Below are 22,024 nucleotides of genomic sequence, written 5' to 3' on the forward strand. Positions count from 1 at the left end.
AGAAAAGACCACAACAACAACAACAACAAAATCAGCTGAGATGTAGCCATTACAAATACTTTGGAGTTGAACGTATTCTGCAGACAAATATTACCTAGATACAGAACTCATGATGGAGAAGATTTTACTGAGAATAACATTGAAACATAACTTTGAAGGAGGCAAAGGTGCTGAAGCAAACAGGCAGTCAACGTAGCCAGGGTAGAGATGCAACATACTGTGACACCAAGACATAATGCTGCTTGTGCTATGATTGAATGTAGAAATCTGAATCAGATTGTGTGATTCCACAGCATAAAATGTCGTATCAACAAATACCTCAGACATTCTCCCTTCCAAGCCTTTAAACCTCCATAAAAGCAGTAATAATTTTTCTTCCAGTTGGAGTTTCCACTGACCTTTAGGCTGGAGCTCCAAGCAAAGCACAGAGCAGAAGACACCAATTACATGAATAACAATTACCATAATACCTCCTAAATTGGCTAGCTTACAAACTTACCCCTCCAAAGCACAAACCAATCAAAGACAAGTGCCAAAAAAGCCATCCAAATGCAGGTCTTTGATCTTCTTTTCCCACCTGAAGAAAACTGTAAATTAGTACAAACTAGGCCATCTCCACAATGATTTTCAATCTTCAGACCAGTTTGGAAGGTATCAAAATAACCTGGAGCCTCTACACGCTCAGTGGGTGTAACAGCAATGAAGGATTTATACAAAACTCAGTAAGAAATCACCTTTCATTGCCTGAGCCAGATACCTGAAATAGGTAAGCGTTATGCTAGCATCAGCAAGGGCAGTGTAATATAAACATCAGAGATACAAAGATAATTAGCTACCTAATCAGACAACCTCAGTGGCTCCTGACACATGTACTTCACAACTGCTTATTTCAGCCATGTTGTTGTTACCTTACTGTTTGAGGCAGACGTATCCACAACCTTTTGCAATATCAAATGCTATCTTAAAATACTTTTTATCAGTGACGAAGCACAAGGGTCTAAAAGGCACCAAAATTCCAAGAATCATTGCCTCTGAGACCTTTAACAGCCAGAAGCACTTAGATTTTATTGTTTTCAATTTCTGTGATGATAGCACTAGTGTCTTTTTGTATCCTACAGTGCCATTGGTTCACTAGGGACTCACCAACCCCAGCTTTACATGTACACAGCACTGCAGTTCAGTCTGTGTCTCATTCATATAGTAACCCAATTCGTTTTCTTTTTTCAACTTCAGCTAACAACAGCATGACAGAAGTCATCCCAACTGTAAAGTAGACCTCCAGTGCATGAGCAGCAGAGGGAAGCTGAGCTGTGATAGCACACAGGGAGGAGACGGCATTCCTACAGATGGGCTCATTTTCCTTTGTTAGAGTGGACACTTCATGCTGCTTAATGGTGCTGCCCTGCTGCTATTAATACACGGGCAGTCACTTGACCTTGGCAGTTGCTTTGACTAAAATAATTCTCCTTTGAAGCTGGCAGGGGCACAATAGGAGCACATGCCTGCTGCCCGCTGCAGCAGGGTGCTCGGCTGGAATGAGTGACCTTCGCATGCCTCTGAAGGTGCAACTTCACAACCCAGCAGCTTCTGCTGAACCTTCCTTCTTCTGCCGACCCCATCTTCTCCCTCTCCCCAGCTGCATGTCCCCGCCCTTTTTTCTTGTGTCACTGGTGTTACTAAAAGTTTTTTTTTTTTTTTTTTGTTTTTTTTTTTTTTTTTTTCCCAGCAATGATTCAGCTTGCTTTTAGAGTGAAGGGAAAGAAAAATGCAGTTCTAGGATTCAATGCCATTGTCCCCATAACAGACATCTAGATTAGAAAAGGTGAATGAAAATTACTTCCCTTTTTTCCTTTTATTTTAAGGTGACAAGACAACTAGAATTCTATGCTCTATTTATTTAAAGGCAGATAAGACAAATCCCATCATTAAAGTGTGCAATCATCTCATCTACAGTTCCCCATTGTGAATTTTTCTAAGCCAGTAGACTATAACCCTTCACAGTTATAGCAAAAGGTGGACATCCCTAAAGGCAATTCATCCTCTTAGCCTGTATTCTAGGATTAGTCAAATTGGTCTCAAGATCAGGTGTCAGGTGCTGATATTCTGACATTAATGTCTGTAAGGGTCTGTTTGTTTGTTTGTTTTCCAATTAAATTCCTTGGGTATCAAGGGTTCACTACTGACCAAGCCCAGAATAACTTCTGTCATGTCTGAATCGCAGTGTCAGCTTCATTCTGGTCAGATCCTTAAAAAGATGTTTTCCTCTGCCTAGAAGCCAGCCATGGAAGAAAAGATTACCCAAGTGTACTGCCCACAGCCATTTTCATGGCAAGGACAGGTGGAAGAGGGCTTGATCTGAACATTTTTATTCATTCCTTTAATAAGTAACATTATAATTGATATTTAGATAATATTATAGTTCACAAATAGTATAGTATAAGGCAACTGAGAAGTTGCTCAGAAGCCACAGCTGTGGTTGTGAGTTGGTTTTTGGTTTTGTTTTTGCTTTTATCACTTACTGCAACAGAAATAAAGAAGAGCCCTGGTCTGTTCTTAGAGTACTGCTGCTGCTACAGTAACACCAGTCTGAAGCTTGTTGGAATACTACTCTGTACCACTGGAATTGTCATATTTAATAATGTAACTATGCTATAGTATAACAATCCTGTAACTACACATACCCATGCACACACTAGGTATCAAAGGTATTTTGATTGATAGAGCATGTTTCGTATGGAAAGGTAACATAAAATATCTCAGGAACAAGATCTTGCTCTATAAGATGAACCTCCACCAAGAACTGACTCCTATACTTTTATAGTCTAACTACATTGTCAAATCCTTTCTAGTGCAGATGAAGTCTTAGCATTGGCAGAAACAGAAGAACAGAGTTAGTGCAAAAAGTAACATCAATAAGCAATAGACTGAGATAATCATCCATGCTCGCTCAGCTCACTCAGTTACTATCTAGAATTCATGACAGCAAACAATTACCTTGTACAAATGAGAACAGGTGTCAAGCTCCTTTATCGACTCCTTGATCGTGAACATGGGGCTGCAAATGTAGTATACTCTTAGTGTATATACATATGTATATATATATACTCTTTATATACTTCCTATCATAGAATCACAGAATCACAGAATCACAGAATCACAGAATCACAGAATCACAGAATGGTTTGGGTTGGAAGGGACCTTAAGGATCATCTAATTCCAAGCCCCCTTTCATGGGTAGGGACACCTCCCACTAGACCACTTTGCTCAAATCAATTATGTTTTGTAAAATAAAGAAACAAAAGAAAATGGAATGAATCACCGTTGCGTATGTATTGGATTTGAAAGTCAACCACTACATCCCCAAGTACATACAACAGCTGCAATGATATTGACCATCATTTGTGAAATAATATGAGAAGATAAAATGCAAGTTGAAATGCATTAAGCAACATCATATATCCAATAAATTAAAATTAAATTAGTCTGCCAAAGTGAGCTACTACAAGGTACATCTGTAACATCAGAGGAAAAGTAAACAATAAGTTTAGGACATCACATAGTCTTAAGGGTTTTTAATCTACTAACTGCTCACACTTTTATTTCTATTATTTTAATTACTGTTCCAAGTCCTGATCAGTGCAACCAAAAGCCAGACAGGGCAAATTTCTACTTACCTTTCTTGCGGGACTAAAAAGCAAATCAACAAAATATTACAGGGTACTTGTGACTTTCCAAAACTATCAGATCTGCATCTGCCCATATGCATGTCTCAGTGTTAGCTAATAAGTTCACAATGACACAGATATTTCAAGAATACAAACTAATGCACATGGTCAATCGCTGGCACATGCCAAGGAAAAAAAATGTTGTACTTATCTAGACAGTGTTAGCTGATGTCACTGGTCGTGTTGATAATGCTATTCAAGACAACTTACTGTTTATTAAACAACTTAGTTTATGTGCATGAGTTATTAATAAGAAGTGTTGGAATTACAACACCAGATACAGAAAGAGGTATTCATGTAGACTAAATTTAGCTTAGTGGAGCTAATCCCCATCCCCAGCTCCTTCTGTTCTCTGTGAAAGTGTAAGCTTCTATAGAAGGGACTTCAGAGCATGAGCTTAATTTAGGCTGAAGTTGCAGAAGAGGTAGTGAGCTGATTTACTATTTCTCAGCTGCAATAAAAGCAAGGGATTCCTTGCGCCTGCTCATTTGGAGCCTTCTTGAGCTGCCTCTGGTGTTTGTTGGGCACTTCCCTGAACCAAGTCAGTTGGATAATGAACAGAAAACTGTTTAAAGGAAAGGAAAAAAAAATCTTCAGCTGATTTAATGAGCTGAACTGGCTCAGGAGGAGATCAGAGGAGCATCAAAGCTGGTGGGTATGAGGGATGAGCAGGGGTGGAGGGCAGCACTTTGACACTTGCCCTGTCCTACAATGCTGAGCTGACCATTTGACTCAGCTTTGCTGAGTAACTTTACCCTTAGCCGCCCTGTAAATGGAGAGCTTTAGTAGTGGAATTGGTTACAGAAGTCCCTGCACCCACACTGTGATTTCCAGTCCCATTCTCAGGCTGCTGTCATTGCTGTGGGGCAGATAACAAATGATCTCCCTGAAAACAGGGATTTGCTTTAGACTGCTGTAATTGCAGCAATACAGATGAGGCAGCAGCAGCAAACAGCAATGCAGAACTGGAAACCGCCAACATGGGGCAAAAGCTCTGAAGCTGGCTTAACCTCTGAAGCGTTTCTGCTGACAGTGATGGGGGGGTGGAATTACCTTCCCCAGCATTTGTGAATACTGCCCCAGAAGGCTCCATTTATTCACTTGCTATGCCAAGTGGGGTTCAAGTCCCCTCTTCTGCAGGCATCTAGCTTAGGTGTCAGTCAGAAGGTTGAGGCTGGGAGTCTGTGCTGCATGCAGACAGCAGCAGCAGTTTGCAGTGGGTGAGGGGTGTCTGGAGGAGGTGGTGTGAGCAACAAGAAGAGGAGCATTTCCTCCTACATCTTAAACTTGCTTTGGGATGACTTGGAGAACCAAGGAACCATTTCTATGTCTTAGCTGTCTTCTTTGCTTAGAAGAGATAGATGTTGGTATCTATCTGAGTATAAAGAATGAGATGAAGCCAGATAGTCACACACACATAGCAGTTGTTTTGGATCTCTGCTGTTTTGACCCAGCAGAACAATGAATTTGCATTGTAATCCTCCAGGTCACATTACCAAATCCCAACCATGAAGTATCTCACTGCCTCTTCTTTCAGTGTATTGTAATGTATTTACTGAAGGAAACAACAGTTCCTCACAATAATTCAAAGGAATCAAGGAAGTTCTAAGTGGGTGCCTGTTAAAATCAAATGAAAGGTATTTGTTACAATCATCCTAAAGCTCATGGCTCACTTTGTTTTGCCTACAGCTTTACAAACTAAAGTGGAAACTTGGTTTGCTGAACTGCTGGGATCTATTGTAAAGTTTAAAAGAGAAGATTCAAACTGTGTCCATGGACATCTTGGCTGACCTCTGCTATACCACTCTCAAGGATCACTACTGCAAAATATAGCCCAATTCACTTAGGATGGGACATGCCATCTGTCTTTACTTTCAGCAGTGTATTTTTTTTCTTCTGCAAAACCATCTGTCCAGAAGAACAGACTCACTTTCAAGGGACAGTCAGGACTCAGAGCATAGTCTTTCTTCTCAGCATGCCACTTTGAATGATTGTAAAGGCAATGAGTGGTTTTAAAGGCAGAGTTTTATTTTCAAATTTTGAAAAGTCCCTAGTTTGAAATACATTACAAAAAGTGTTCCACGAAGTCAACCTGGAATAGATGCTTGCATACCTCTATGCCCAACTTCACCTAGGATGCCATACTTTCTCTGAGAAGCAGCGCCTGTGGGGCTGCCACTTGCCACCTCTTATTTCACTGGTCAGTTGAAATAAGCCATGACAGAGGGTGCTCCAGGAATCTCCTCAGCACTCAGATAAATACTGACTCATCACATCTGTCAGCAGTTGTCTTCCCAGTGATGCCAACAACATTAAGGGTTGGATTCTCCCCCACATTGCCTGGCTGTTTTCTACCAACTTCCATCAACAAATCTCTACCACCATGAGTCCCCAGTGGGTTCAGAGCAAAGTGTGTCCTTCCTAGCCTTCACACAGGACTTGGCTGCAGTGTGATGGAGCCAAACATTCCTCAGTACTGGGAAACTTGTTAAATAATGCTCTCTGGAAACTCAGTTGTGTTCACTGTATTTCCACCAAAAAAAAACCCACCCCCCCCCAAAAAAAAAAAAAAAAAAACACACAAAAAAACTTGCTCTATGAACTATAGAGCAGTATGGGTCTAGAGTGCAATATGGCAAAGGTTAGCTAAGATATCAATTGGTACTTCCCACAAAGGAGGACAGTCGATCAACCTCGACCCTTAACATCAACAATCTACTTCAAAGGCAGTGGCTGGAAGCCTGTGACTGTACTAGTGAGTACAAGCAGATGTGTGTTTCTGTAAAGACAGGTAAAAATGCATCCTGTTTTCAAAATTATGGTCACTTTTAACAGGATAAACATGGGATCATTTAGGTGAAAGTCTAGTTGGATGGGAGTGTGGGAGAAGAACCCAGTCTTTAGTAACATACAGTGTAAACAGCATCCAGACTTGTGAGACTCAAGAGGCATAGTACCTTCTCAATGTATCTGAAGCAGTTCCCCAAAACTGGTATGAATTTGCACTGTTTGACCAGGAACTTCATCAAGTTCATTCCAAAGATCCTGTGAGGCCTTCTAAACAGTGACACAGGCACAATGAGGAGACAAGGGAATCATAGCACAAGGACATGAAAAGCCAATGAGGTCACTGGAGTAAGGGAAGATACTTCCCAAGCAACGTCCTTTGCCGGAGCTGGATGTGTGTATCATGTAATGATATTTAACATTGCTTGGATCACAATCAGTCAGTCAAAGTAATGTAAATCATGGTATTCTTTATGGTGCTGAACATCTGCTTATTGTGGCATTGTGATGAAGAATCCCAAAACTCATTTCATAATAAGCAATGTGAGTGCTTTTAGATGATAATGTAACTTAGTTTCCATTGACCAAAGCTGGTTTTCATTCTCATTTTGAATATCAAAACTAATTTAAACCTAAACTTAATTTCCACATTAGGTTAAATGCAGCTGAAAATAAAATGTGGCAAAATGAGCAAAACTCTTGGGCAGAACAGTATTATGAAGAAATATGAAAGAAAAATTTGTCTACTGGGAGACATGAATTATGAAAAATGAAATATCTTTCCAGGTACTCTATCAATATCCTCCACATGGTAACACAGGTTTGACAGTGTCAAATTAATGACAGTGTCATTATCAGTGCTATGATCTATGTTAATAAAAAAAAAAGTTTAATTTAACGAGGGTTTAGCTCTTCCACTAGCACTAGGACCTTCAGTTGCTGGTGATCACTGTACAAACTTGTGCACACGTGCATGTGATGTATATTTGTTTTTTGATTAACTACATTATAAAGGATTTAGCTATTATGAGTGTGTTATCTGTTGTACTGTATAATATTTAAACAAAAATTAAACAAAACCTAGGCTCAATGCCAAAAATAAGGAATCATTCTCTCAAATAAAACTGAGGTAAAGAAGGTTGCAGAACTGCCACTCCAAGATTATTTTTCTTTATTGTGTGATGTATTTTCCCTCCTAATGGAAAAGTCAGATGAATAAGCAGTGAATTAAACTTAGGTGCACCAGAATTTCAGTTCAGCATCTGCAAGTATTGTGTGTACACTGGCACTTTGTGATTTCCAGCACATGAATCTATCTCTCTCTATTTTGCAAAAGTGGACCAATAATTCATGTTTCTCCATTTTCCTTAGGACTATGGCCATCTTCAGACCATGGCCATCAGACCACTGACATTTTGCTGTGGGAAAGAGTTCCATTAATACAGATTTTCAAGTGAGCACTCTGTTTCTAATCAGGTCTAACAGTGGTTTTGGAAAAAAAGGAACATCAGGGAAATCATATCTACTTTCATGTGTTTTGGGAACATGATGGCACAGATGCAGACCTACCTAATTACAGACCTTGTATACAGCCATGAGTTAAATGTGATTAAAATGTATATACACACACACGCACACACACAAATAATGTTGTAATTGTATGAAGGTTACTAGGCAAATTTATTTAGACCGTGTCCCTTAACACTAGGGTTTGTTTTTCTGAAAAACTCTGCTTCATCAAAAATGCCAACGTTGCCAAACTTGAGCTGAACTTTGAAATTATGACCTGTCACCACTAGGCCTCCTGTTTGACCCTGTCTCTTCACTTCCCAGTGCCTCAGTTCTCCATCGTCTGAGAAAATAAATAAGTAAGTAACTGGAAGCAGGAAGGGGGAATAATCTTCTTTCTTCTTTGACCTGCACCTGCCCTATCTATTTATATTGCAAGAACTTCAGAGAAAGGATTAAATACCCTCTGCTTTTAATACTGCCAGCAGGACAAGGCCTGATCAGGGCCTTTAAGGTCTTTCAAACTGGAAAGCGGCCTTTCCCTCTTAGCTTAATTACAAATGCTACTGTCATAACTAATTGTTGAATGCTTGTAATGCAAGAGAAAGATCCAGTCCAAAGAGCATGTGATGCAGCGGTGAGCACTCCTCAGCAGGGATGCTGGCAGGAGGCATACGGACCCGTGCTCCAATTCAGGAATGAGTGAATCTTGCTCTCAGATGCCCCTGACCTCTCCTCCCTCACTTACCTTTTTTTCTTCCTTCCTCCTTATTTTATTAAAGTCCAGCTGTACATGTTCCAGTTCCGATTATACAAGATAAACTGTCTTACCCTGACTTTTCACTGTATGATTTTAATTTCTGTCCAGCTCCCACTTCATCTGCAGTTAGGAAGTCTTGAATTCATTTTCTTCAGCCACTACCTGAAGTGCCATGCAGATGACTTAACTCATTCCTGTCTCTCCAGGGCACCCTTTGCAATGCCAAACAACATAATGAAGTAAAGTAGGTCACAGCTAGATAGTAATTTAAAGCCAGCATGGATCTGTACTGCTGCCCAGAAAAGCAGGTTGCACCCTTTCATCACTGCTCGTTCTCTTCAACTCTCCCAAGCTGGCACCAGCATTTGTTTGGCTGCTTGGTGAGCCAGAGGGAATTAATCCAGTGAGTGCTAACCTGGCAAAATAATTGGCAAAAAGATCAACAAAACTTTTAGCTGGGAACGACAACAAGAGGGCAACAACGGTCTTAGACAGGAAGGGCTAGCCTCTGTGCCTAGTCACTTATTTAGGAGGACTCTGGAATCTACCCTTCTGTTTTCCTTCTCATAAGAGAGAGAATTAATGATGTGTGATGAGGCATCTACAGCATTTTTTTTTCCTGGTGAAATTGGAAATGTATGCAATTCAGTGTTCTACCTCTACTTTCTCTCTTGACTGCTACAGAGAAGTCATGTTACAGCATCAGGAGAAAATACTTTTTGCTATTCTTTCCTTCTGATTCCCCATGCATTGGCCCTGCAGGAATTTCAGCAAACCACTTCCTTCTTTCCTGTTCAGCAACAATGGCAAACTGTATACCCAAAATCGTATGCCAAAAATATCGCAATGGAAAGCAACAGAATGGTCAGAGGAAAAGCATGTCATATCTTATTTACTGTTCTTTAGAGTGATTGATGTGCTTATTACTTTAAAAAGGAACAAAACTCCATTCACACTCTGGGGGCTCAGGCTCATTCCATGGCCCCTACATATTAAAATTTTAAAGTGATTCTCTATTGGGATTATTGGGATATGGCACAATAGTCCGAGATACTATGACGTGGGTTGGGCCTTCTGTTGGAGGAGGAGAAGGAGGAAGAGGAGGAGCAGAAGAAAGTAGTAGTAGGAGGAATCATTGTGGCACAGCATTGTTACATTCCTTGTTCTTGCCAAAGCCTGTGTGACTTCAGGCATGCCATTGTCCCATTAGGATTTATTCAACCACAAAAAAAAATAGCTGAAGTCAGCTGCAGGGCAAAACTCAGAGCACACAAAAATCAGATACTGTAACTTCAGTAACTTTGCCCCAGAATAAGACAACATAAAATGCTTTATTTGTGCACGACTCCTTCTTTGCAGTGATTCCTCTTAACACTCCTCCTGGCAAAGTTAGTAGCTCTGTGAAACAGAGAGAACACTTTCTCTACGTGACTGTGAAGCTAAACTCAGAAATGCGAGGGCCTCCATGTACATGACAAGAACAAGCAGTGTCCTTTATGTGTACAGAGTCAAAAGCAGGACAACAGCCAGCTCACAGCCTGGGGCATAAAGTAGGGTCTATTTCCAACACGGTGCTGCCTGAGGCTTTGTGCTATACTGCACAGCCTGTTTCCAGCTCACACAGGGCTCTGCTGCAGGTGACCTTGGGCTGGCTTCCGACAAACTCACTCCAGCCATCTGTGTGCCCTCCCTTGATCAGCAAAAATAACCCAGAGAGGGACAGCGTTTCCCTTTTTTCCTGTGAGGCCGCCATGCAGTTGTACAGGCCAAACTAAGCAGGCTCCAGCTTTCCCTGTGCTGCGGCAACGCCTGGCTGCCGTGGGCCAATGCTGCAATAACCCTTTGTTGCAATACCCTTTGGTGCAGTGACACCCCATCGCAATAAATCCTTGATGCAGTGACACCCCGTTGCAATAAATCTTTGGTGCAGTGGCACCCCATTGCAATAACCCTTTGTGGCAGGGACCTCATTGCAGGGACCCCCTGTTAAAGAAACCCCCATCGCAGGGACCCCCGGTTGCAAGGATCCCCCCCATTGCAGGACAAGCACCCCCACAAGCCCTGTGGCGGCGGGCCGGCGGAGATCCCTCCCCGCCTCCTCCAAAGCGCCCCAAACAAGAGAGAGAGAGAGAGAGAGACGAGGGCCAAGTACTGCCCGCGTGCCCCCTCAGCGCCCATCCTCCGCGGGGCCCACCGCCCCTGATGGCACTGGGACCCGCCCCGGGGGCGACGGGGGGCGGTGCGGCCCGGCTGGTTGGGGGCCGCCCCTTCCGCTGCGGATCCCTCATTGCTGGGCCCCGAGCGGAGCGGCGGCACGGCTCTGCATCGCTCTGCTCACAGCACTAACGGTGCGTGCGGGGCCGCCGGGGATCGGGCGCCCCGCGTCTGGGAGGGCGTGGGGGGAGGGCGGCCGTTACCGGGTGGGGGCCGTTACCGGGTGGGGGCCGTTACCGGGTGGGGGCCGGTACCGGGTGGGGGCCGGTACCGGGTGGGGGCCGGTACCGGGTGGGGGCCGGTACCGGGTGGGGGCCGGTACCGGGTGGGGGCCGGTACCGGGTGGGGGCCGGTACCGGGTGGGGGCCGGTACCGGGTGGGGGCCGGTACCGGGTGGGGGCCGGTACCGGGTGGGGGCCGGTACCGGGTGGGGGCCGGTACCGGGTGGGGGCCGGTACCGGGTGGGGGCGGTTGTGGGGTCGTGTCCCGCTGTGCTGACCCCAGCCTTCCTCCCCAGGACGCCATGGCGACCCTGAAGGAAAAGCTGATGACCCCCGTGGCCGCCGCCAGCGCGGTGCCCAGCAGCAAGATAACGGTGGTGGGCGTCGGGCAGGTGGGCATGGCCTGCGCCATCAGCATCCTCGGAAAGGTACGGTGCCCTGCCGCCTTCAGCCATAACCCTAGCCGCATCTGGCCTGTTCCGAGCCCTCCTTTCTCTCTCTTTTTTTTTTTTTTTTTTTTTTTAATATACGCACCTTTATTTCTTCTGTAACAAAGTCGGAGGCTGCCCAGTGGAGCTCCGCCACTGAATAACGAGTGTGGGCGCTCACTCCAGAAGTCGGTGCAGAGCATAGGAGGACTGTGTGCCCTTGCAGCGTGCTCTTAATGCATCTGTGCCCTAAACAAAGGAGCTAAAATATTACTGCTGCCTTCAGTGGGCTTCTTTACTTCTCTTTAGCTGGTATTGCCTGATTACAGAGGTGTTATCTGTAGTCTTCAAAAACTAAATCTGAGCCTAGAGATTACTCTAATTTCTGTTTACCTTTTACTAGGTAAATCCGAAGTTGTGGTCCTAGGCCAAAGCCTAAACATGTAACAAGGATCTTTGTCCATTGCCTTTTGTTTTTCTGTGAATACTGTGACCAAGTTAAATTTGATTCCTTATGTTCTTCTTTAAGAAGATGAGTGGGAGCCACAGACCTTATCTTTCTTCCTAAGAAGACGCTTATGCCCTACCCCCTTGAAGTGGTAGATCTTGCATCAAGTAGCTCACAACATTGGGATCGAAAGTCTTGCATGTGCTACTGAAACGGTTGTCTCTTATTTGGAGATGATCTGTTCTCTATTACCTTGAGGATGCATGTTTTGAAGTAGTGATTTTAACTGTGAAAAAATGTTCAAGGGCTTTGACTTGCTAATATTTAAGCCTTGGCAGGAAGAAAAGATGGCAGTAAGTAAAGGCCATTGTGAAACTAAGTACTGAATAGAAGTTAAACTTTTTTACAAGTATGTAACTTGTAACTAAAGCTGAAAGGTAATGGGGGAGAGGACTGTTGCTTAAAAACTACAGATATAGATATAAAAAGAAAATGCTTTCCTCAAACTCGTTTGTTTTTGAAGCAGTGCTGTAGCCTTTAAGGGTAACAGACCAGAAATCAGGTAAGTTACTGTGAATTTGATTCCAATCCATCATCTGTGTGCACCGTTGTGCACTATGCAGGATCAAATTGTGCTCTCAGAAGTCTAGTTTTACAGTTGCTGAGATATATGGACCGAACCCAGAATAAAAGCCAGTCTGAAATCTTTCAGTCTTGATTATGGCATAATGGAGTTCATTACCTCTGGGCTTCTGCTATTCTTATTCTTTTGCAAGTGTCAGTTGTAATATAAAATGCTTTTATAACAGAAATGTGACTCTTGTCACTGAACTAGATGTGACTGACTTCTGCAAGGTGGTTGGCTGCCCAAAATGTCTTCTGATTTTGTTAAACCATGGCATTAGACTTTGTACCTAGCTTCCTGTGTGTTAATATTTGGACACAGTTGGATTTAGATGGCTTTGGATTTTATGTAACTTAATGTGCTAATACTAAGTTAAATTTACTCCTGTAGTATTAATATGCACACTTCAATGACAGTAAAATTCCATGTTAGTTATTTTTAGCTCTATTAGAAACAAGTCACTGTTGCTGTACCATTTTAGAAATGGAAAGACCTACAGTCTCAAGGCAACTGTTTTTAATGAGAATATTTTAAGGTGTTTCTGATGGTGATTACGTAGACTTCAGTTTTGCGTGTGCTAATGGCAAGCTGAACTACCTAGGCAACGTTGATGCAAATTCCTGAAGTCAGTTGCTGGAGTTATTCCAGGGGTACTTCTCCGGTTCAGTGAGCAAACTGGCTCCTTAGCCTGCAGAGTCTGATGCAAGATCTATGCTCAGGCCAATATCACTAGGCAGTGTGTGTATAAATGTATATATAATCACACTTCTGCGTGCATTCTTTTTTGAGATTCAGATTATGTATAGTTTAATGCTGGTGACTTCTGTTAAGGATACTTTTGATAACACTTAAATAACAGACTTTTACTCTCCTTTCAAATAGTCTGCAGGGTAAACTAGTGAGTATACAATCACAGAATGGTTTGGGTTGGAAGGGACCTTTAAAAATCATCTAATTCCACACACCCTCCCCCCTGCTGTGAGCAGGGGCACCTTCCCTTAGACTTTGAGGTTTTCCTCCAGTACTTGGTCAACTTAGTTGTGAAAGCTAATTGTGCAAAAAAAAAAATGCAATGGACTCCAGTGTGATTTTTAAATCTGAAGTGAAAGACTTGAATAAGTGAAATATACCTGCTGTTGAACACTTTTCCAGATGAAAACAGTAAATACTGTTACATGTTCAAAGTGTGTGATTGATGCTAATAACTAATTTTGATGTGAAATTAGTATTGCCCTTTTTGTATGAAACCAAAGAGAAGCTTGCTTGATGTGACACTTTCAACAAAAGAAAAATGTCCTAACAACTACCTTCAGATGGGATACTGACGGATCTAGGAAAACAGAGTTACTAATCTGATTCTCAGTGTAATTTACTGAAAAAAACCTTCAAAGTATAGTGGAATTTACAGAGTTAGCTAACCCTTACCTCAGAAGGCGGTAAAACTCTGTAATAGAAGAAAATCTTTATTCCACCCCTGTGTTTCACTGTTGTCCTGTTCTGAGACTACATAATGTTGTTGTCCAGCCCAGTTAAGTTGGGAAACAAGCATATATGACTAAATCTGTTTTGCAAAGCAACAACATTGTAATAGATTTAATGGAAGAAAAAATAAAGTTTGTTTTCCCTGATACTGTTTCCTAATACTGAGGAAAATCAGTCTGTTTCTGTTCTGTTTTTTGTTCAATAAGTTAGTTGAGAGATTTTTTTATAAGAAAACACTTATTTGTGAAGTAGTATGGTGTTAGGTATCTAAACATTAAAACGGGCTTTCTTTTTTCTGCTGAATGGGTTTATAGGGCTTCTTATAACTCAAAGGTACAGCCTTTTTCTTTTTAAAAAGAAAAGTCACGAAGTGTGTACTGGTAAAGGGGTAGCAGCACACTAAAAGAGACCTGCAAGTAACACTTCAGAAAGTCTGAACAAGGATGCTAAATTTGTTCTGAAGTAGCATGTGACTTTGTTCTGGTGTATCTTGTAGTAGCACCAAGATAGTTCTGTCCTACTGGTTTGTCTTTATAGAGTGGATGCTTCCAGATGTGTATCATATTCACTTAAAAGGTTATATTGCTCAACTCAGAAGTAACTATGGCTAATAATATATTGATTCCTTTTAAATTTTATTTCTTCAGGGTCTTTGTGATGAGCTTGCTCTGGTTGATGTTTTGGAAGACAAACTAAAAGGAGAAATGATGGATCTACAGCATGGGAGCTTGTTCCTTCAAACTCATAAGATTGTGGCAGACAAAGGTGAACCTAAGAACCTTAAATTATTTTATTAATGCTAGTATTATGTAAATCTAATAGTGGAGCATTACTGATGTTATCAGGACTCAGGATTGGGCACCAAAATAATTAAATTTATGAGTTGGGGTCAGGTTCCAGACTAATGTAACAATGGGAATGGTTCTCAATTCAACCTTTCTTAGATCTCTAATGGTCAACCTTTCTTAGATCTCTAATGGTCAACTTACTATTTTAGGTGGTAGTTATGTAAAATAGTTTTTTTTTTACTAGTGAAACACTAGTACTTCGTAAAAGAAATAATGTTCATTCATACGGATAGTGGAACTGAGATTCAGAGGGGTTGAATGTATTCTCCCGACCTGTGTGCTGATCTGTTGAGATGTCTCATGTTTGGGTTTGAGTATTGGCATAGTGGAGAGACTACCCAGAATACCTGTGTGAACATGATGCTGCTGAAATTAGTTATAATTCTAAGTATTTTTCCATGCTTGATTGCAGATTATGCTGTCACAGCCAACTCCAAGATTGTGGTAGTAACTGCAGGTGTTCGTCAGCAGGAAGGGGAGAGTCGTCTCAACCTGGTTCAGAGGAATGTGGGTGTATTCAAAGGCATCATTCCTCAGATTGTTAAATACAGCCCCAATTGCACCATTCTTGTGGTTTCCAACCCAGGTAAGACAGCTCTCTAAAGTACTTATGAATTAATTCTGGTTTTGGAAGACTAGTGTTGTTTCTGTAATCTTCTCAAATAGAAGTCTCATGTCAGAAAGAACTGTGGATGTCTGCTATATAGTTAACTAATATAAAGAGCACAAAGTGTAGAACACTTATTCAGAATTACTCATAGTCTGCATTTTTAAGAGCGTATCTAATGGTAGATACTTCAGTTCTTTACTTGCATTGGCTTAAGAAGTAGGTAGCTTTAAGTTTCTCATTCTGACGGTTTGAATGAGCAGGAGACATTCGCTTAGCACTTAAGCTGTTTGCAAATAACTTTATCTTGCCATTCTTCAGATTGAAGAACTTACCCTTTTAAGATATAAACCATGCTTGTTAAACAACTGCAATAATACTGAAGTAAGAAAATACAGCTACATCTGTATTTTCAGGGAAGAGTTTCTTTGTGCTGAACAAAAATGGTGGGCTAAATATTATAAGTTATGAAAGATAATAATTATGCTTGCTCACTTGTAAGTAATAACTACTAATTGCACCAGGAAAGCTTGGACATCTGGATGGCTAAAGCTGCTTATAAACATCAGTATGCTCTGTAGGAAGTCTCTGTAGGTCTGTCTTTGATGTTGAATCAAGCAGAGTAAAGCCATTACTATAGAGCCGTGGCAATGAAGTGAGACTGCTTTTAAGGCTGATCTGACAGTCAGAGCAGTGCATGTAAAACTACCAAATCATGGTGTTTAAAAATTAGCTAGTGTACAGGCAGTACTAAATACTGGTGTACCAAGCAAGTAGTTACTATGCAAGTACAATAACATGGCAATTTTAAACTTATCTAAAAATCAAGTCACAAATCAAATTGTTCCTGTTCTAGCAAGGCTGAATTCAAACTAAAGACCTGTCATATAGCATAGCTGAGAACTGCACACTGCTTTTCTGGAATTGTTTTGCTTTGCTTTCTCTCAGAATGTGTGGAATTGTCTTGTACAACTAGTGGGTGTAGTGGAAAGTACTGTGAGCGCATTAGAAAGGACTTCAGGAGCACTGGAATATGACAGATCTGTCTGGGCTGTAACTCTTAACACTGTCTACATCCTGTCCCAGGTGGAAAGCCCTACTGTTGATGAACAGTGAGATGGCAAAGCTGTGCCCAGAACTGTGATGCATCTTGGCATCTGGAAGCCAGAGTGAATGTACTTATTTGAAAGGGAGGAGCTCCATAGTCTATACATAGATTGCTCTGGCCCTGGCAGGAACTGTGCCAATTGTGGCTCTAGGGAAGCAATGCCTAGTGGGTATGCCACTTGTAGTCTCAGTGCAGTTCGCACCTTCCTGTTATGTGCTTTCAGTGCCTGAGTAAATGATCTATATATAAATACATTCCTCCTGAGTACTGGTTTCTCCTTGAGTTTTGGAATCAGAATTTTGTTGTCTGATCATTATTGCTGCTTTGAGCTACAGAGATAGGTTGCAGCAGACAAGAAAAACCTTAATTGGTTTGTTTTTCTAAAACTATTTTTAGAGCCACATGCAGCCAAAGCGTAGAGCTCATTTGGCTTTCCATACTAAAGAGGTATTCAGTGCAGAAACTGTTTAATGAAGATGTGTTCAATAAACAAACCTCAAGTAGTATATAATTTTCAAATTTTTATTGTAAATTGTTCTTGCCTCTTATTTTGAAGTGGAAGGTGGCATTACTTCAGGAAATCACTTGACTGTCTTTAGATGAAGAATTCTGTCTCAATTCCAGATGCCCTAGGGGTCTAGCTGTGACCAAAAAAAGCTCCTACAGTTTTGGCTGGTAGGATATTTTATATCCAAAGGCCTTCCTTAATATGTTTTGAGTGGTAGCTAGATGGGTCCTGAACTTAGGTGATATATTCATCTTAATCCTGCAAATAGGATAGGTCTAAAATGTGAACAATGAGCCTGTCTGTGTCCTGGTTTCAGTTAGAACAGAATTAATTTTCTTCCTAGTAGCTGGTGGAATACTGTGTCCTCTTTTTGTGTCCTCTTGATCGCCCTAATGATTGTAGTAAAGTGCTTGCTGGAACATTCTTTGTGGTATATGTGAACAGTTTCATTTACTATACATGCTCTTCTTTTTAGTTGATATATTAACCTATGTCACATGGAAGCTAAGTGGCCTGCCAAAACACCGTGTGATTGGAAGTGGCTGCAATCTAGACACAGCTAGATTCCGCTACCTGATGGCTGAGAGACTTGGTATCCACCCAACCAGCTGCCATGGCTGGATTCTAGGAGAACATGGTGATTCCAGTGGTAAGGAGCAGTTTTCACCACTTTGGGATTAAAAAACAGTATTACAGACTGAGGCTGAATGTGTTATAAAAATCTGAAAACAGATGTGGCTGAGCTTGAGTGACTGGCACTATACTGTCACCTAATTAAGATCATAGGACAACAAAGTCCAGGAAAGTTCAGGAAATCTAGCTATGCCTCTTTCCTGAAAGTGATTCAGGATGTATAATTCAATCCTGAATTGAAAAGACCAGTGTTCACCAATCTCGTGCTGTGTCGTAAGGACTGTAGTTTACTACCTTATCCTTAGTTTTTGTGGATTACTCTAATATATGGTCTCCAACATGATTCTCTTCTGAAAGCAGTATTAGTTTGTACTAGGTGAGTGGCAGAAATGGTTGTAAATAATAGAAAAGGCTTACAATCCAGATTCAAGCTAACAACTATTCCTTCCCTTATTTTGTGATTCTCTTCCATGCTATTTAAAGAGGTTTTCAAAAGATAACTTTGGAAAATCATGAGATCAAAGAAGCTTATTCATCTTAGTTTTCATGTTTATTTCAAGTCTGAAAAGATGCGGCAGAACTTCTGTCCAGAAGATGGGTGCTGCTTTAAATTGTAGTACTGTTTTTGTAAGGGAGCCATATCTTCAATGGCACATTGCATTTGATTCAAGTAGTGTCTGATCAACTACAGTACTAACTGAAGCCAGACCTGTGCTGTCACGAAAGCAGAACTTGGTTGAGTATACACAGAGCTTGTTCTGCTTCACTTTCATCTGCTTTTGCTTTGCAGTAACTAGAAAATTTCCTGGTTACTGTGCAGGAACAGGGGAGAGTGCCTGTAAGCTTCTGATGTGAAGAGACTTGCAAATTCTTCTCTTGGTATTCTAAGTTTGCATATTGCTATCCCGTTATTCAGGGAAATAGAGTACAGTTCTTGGAGAATATCTTCATACTGATTTGTGGGACAGCAATTACATACTTTTGTAATTCTTGAATAAAGCTAGTTTTAAAAGGCTGAACAACTAAGATGTGCCTGTTTGCTCAAATTTGAGGTTTCTGACTTGAAAAGTACTGGTCCAGAGGACTCAAAGTTCTGTAGTTTAATCTGTACCAGTACTAAAATAATCTCAAACTTGGTGCCTAGAGTCTTCAGAGGTAACCATAGCTAAATTAAAATAGAAAACCTTCTTTTCAAACTATTGTGGTTCTAGCTGCTATGACTTTATTTCAAGTTTATATTAGTAAGTAATCCTCTACTTTGCTTAGTGAAGTGCTGTGAAAGCTTATGTCCTCTCTCTGTGTTGTAGTGGCTGTTTGGAGCGGAGTTAATGTGGCAGGCGTTTCTCTCCAGGAGCTGAATCCTGCCATGGGAACTGACAAAGACAGTGAGAACTGGAAGGAAGTCCACAAGCAAGTGGTTGAAAGGTACAGTAACTTAAGGAATTCTATGGATGCATTTGATACTAGAAATAGCATTTCTGCATGCTGCATCTCCATTCTGTTGCAGCTTTAATGCCCTCATATTAGGAGGGGTTACATAAGTGAAAGTACTAGTTTAAGCACAAATGCAGGATTTCAGTTGGTAAGCTTTATTTTCCTGCAGTGCTTACAACTCTTGTGCGATGTACCTACTTGAGTAGTGCAGGGCTTACAGAACCAGTATACACTTGCATTTGTGCAAGTAGCTTCTTACATGGCAATCCTTGTACAAAGGGAGCAAGACAGTAGGAAAAGGTGATATGTTTTTGTGAGCAGAGCATTGGAGTTGAGTCCTAGGAAAACTTTTGACAAATCACAAAAAAAGCTGATATTTATGTCCCTAATTTACCTGTCTCACTAAGGTGGTGTGTAAAGCTTTCAGACATTGGGTAAAACAACTAAGATGGGGGGGTGGTATGCAGCTCTATGTCTACTTCATCATTCTGAATACATTTGGAATATCTAAGCCATTGTCCTACTCATTTGAATAAGGAATCTGTTTTCTTTTGTTTTTCTACCTTTCCCTAAAATAATAGTTCACACATGGAATCTACGAATCTTTTCTTCAGCTAAGAGAACAATAGGGTTTTGTAAATATACATATGGGGTAATGTAGACTTTATCTTTTATGCTGAAATGACTTAAATGTTTTAATCCTAAAACTTAGCATATCAGGGAGTTCTTCAAATGGGAAACCTTTGTTTATCTTAAGGTCTTCAATATACTTTTTGGAATACTAAATCTTAATGTGACTATTTTAATGTTTCCTTAGTGCCTATGAGGTAATCAGGCTGAAGGGGTACACAAACTGGGCCATTGGCCTTAGTGTTGCTGAGCTCTGTGAGACCATGCTGAAGAACTTGTGCCGGGTTCATTCAGTGTCAACACTGGTAAAGGTAAGAAATGGTGGCTAATTGGATCCTCTAGTTCATGTTTTCATTGTGGGAGAAACTAGACTATGAAAAGACTAAAACTGTTGGCGAGGTGATGTACAAAGGAAGCTTTGTTTAAAAAGTATTGAATTTGAAATGTTATACAGGGAACTTACTGTTTTAACTTTTTTCTCTTCTTAGCTTATCCTTAGAACAAGTCTGGAGCCAAACTAAGTGCTCTGTACTGTCTAGTATTGTATTACCCTTGTGTAAAGTTTGCTATGCATGGTATGCAGCTTCATTAAAAGAAAATCTCCATGCAAAAATACTAAACTTCAAAGAGGTCCAGCTGTGATTCCTCAAAACACCCCCTAGCAAAGGTGGTAGGGAAGAGCATGTCCTGTATAGCTGATATATAGTTGCCTGCATTTAGTCTGTACTAGTTGCATAATCCCACATGGAGGAAGGAATGTGAGCAAACTGAATTTACAGCTCCCTCTATAGTCAGGAAACAGAGTTGTCACTGCAACATACCATAATCCTGTATCTCTGAGATTTGTTAACTGCTTGTTGGATATAAACAAAATTGAGGCTTTTAGAGGTGGAATTTCTGAAGTCATCTATTTCAGTATTGCTATTTGGTTTTAAATAATAGCTTTTTGTACCTTCAAATACATTGACTGAACTTTCTGCAGGCTGTAAAATAAGCCTGCTTTCTGCAGGTTTTAAGACCTTCTATCAGAAAGATTCTTGACATGCAAATCTGGGGTTATGGGTTTCTGTCAGTAATGTACTATTTTGTTTGTTGTAGGGCACGTATGGCATTGAGAATGATGTCTTCCTGAGCCTGCCTTGTGTCCTAAGTGCCTCTGGATTGACCAGTGTCATCAACCAAAAGCTGAAGGATGATGAGGTGGCTCAGCTGAAGAAGAGTGCAGATACATTGTGGAGCATCCAGAAAGATCTCAAAGATATGTAATTCACAAGTGTTAAATTCCAGCAATAGAAAAACAGTGTGTTGTGTGCAAATGTGGGTGCTCTACTCACTATACATCTCCATGGTTAACATTTAATGCTCTTCCAGACTGAGCTTTTGTCCACAGTAGCTAAACTTATGCTTGCTGTAACGCACAGACCTTATGAACAAATAAAGTAACTTTCAGGCATGTTTTGTTGTCCTAGTGATTTATTTTTGGTATTTCTAGTTTCTTCTAGATAAAGCATTCTACTTTCATGTAGTCTGTGGCAGACACTAAAGAATAGATGTGTGGTTATAAGGTTAAAAACAATGTAGTCACCTGTGGTGAGATTTCACTAATACAGTCTTACTGGAAGCTGTTTCTGTATGATATTTTCAGTCCATATAATCATTTAAGTGTAGCTTATGCCCAAATTCTTTTCTGGTATCTTTACTGCTGAGTAGAAATTGAATAGGGGGTTTCCCTGTGGGCCACCCATCAAAAATATGCCAACGTTAAGGTCTTGTTTACCACTACCCTACAGAAACCTAGAGAAAGGGTCCTATAGATCTAGAAACCTGCTGTGGGAAAAACACTGTTTACATTTCTCTTACGTTAGATTCACTTATTTGCCTGTTACTGATGTCTGTTTTTCAGTGATGTTTTGTATCAGTAAACTTCTCTTGATTACTGAAGTCCCAGTGTTTAGTTGAGCTGGAGTCTTATGGTCATAGATTTGGGCCTTAAACTGCTGTGTCCAATTTTGGAAGCCATACAAGTGTTATAGAGAACAGATTGCTGAAATATCCTT

The 22,024-nt window shown here is 41.0% G+C and overlaps 1 protein-coding gene and 1 long non-coding RNA gene across 2 annotated transcripts; one reads left to right on the plus strand and one right to left on the minus strand.

Moving 5' to 3' along the window:
- Window positions 1-501: 501 nt before the first annotated feature.
- Window positions 502-4,004, minus strand: LOC137850238 (uncharacterized). The gene is made up of 3 exons (XR_011092392.1): window positions 3,675-4,004; window positions 2,995-3,055; window positions 502-577 (listed from the first exon to the last, which is right to left on the minus strand). It is a non-coding gene; the product is annotated as an uncharacterized lncRNA (long non-coding RNA).
- Window positions 4,005-10,969: 6,965 nt separating this feature from the next.
- LDHB (lactate dehydrogenase B) lies at window positions 10,970-21,420 on the plus strand. Its single transcript, XM_068655644.1, has 8 exons — window positions 10,970-11,129; window positions 11,513-11,644; window positions 14,847-14,964; window positions 15,460-15,633; window positions 17,746-17,919; window positions 19,211-19,328; window positions 20,155-20,278; window positions 21,066-21,420. Exons 2-8 carry the CDS (start codon window positions 11,519-11,521, stop codon window positions 21,231-21,233), a joined length of 1,002 nt encoding a protein of 333 aa, XP_068511745.1. The 5' UTR covers window positions 10,970-11,129; window positions 11,513-11,518; the 3' UTR covers window positions 21,234-21,420.
- Window positions 21,421-22,024: the final 604 nt, after the last annotated feature.

The sequence above is a fragment of the Anas acuta genome, chromosome 1 (genome assembly GCF_963932015.1).
Source record: "Anas acuta chromosome 1, bAnaAcu1.1, whole genome shotgun sequence".
In the NCBI taxonomy this organism is placed as follows: domain Eukaryota; kingdom Metazoa; phylum Chordata; class Aves; order Anseriformes; family Anatidae; genus Anas; species Anas acuta.

What these genes read in the sequence shown, in the direction of transcription:
- LDHB (XM_068655644.1), top strand. Translation starts at nt 11,519, where the DNA reads ATGGCGACCCTGAAGGAAAAGCTGATGACCCCCGTGGCCGCCGCCAGC. An exon ending in TCTTGTGGTTTCCAACCCAG is followed by an intron (nt 15,634 to 17,745) that starts GTAAGACAGCTC and finishes TCTTCTTTTTAG; the next exon opens with TTGATATATTAACCTATGTC. An exon ending in CACAAGCAAGTGGTTGAAAG is followed by an intron (nt 19,329 to 20,154) that starts GTACAGTAACTT and finishes ATGTTTCCTTAG; the next exon opens with TGCCTATGAGGTAATCAGGC.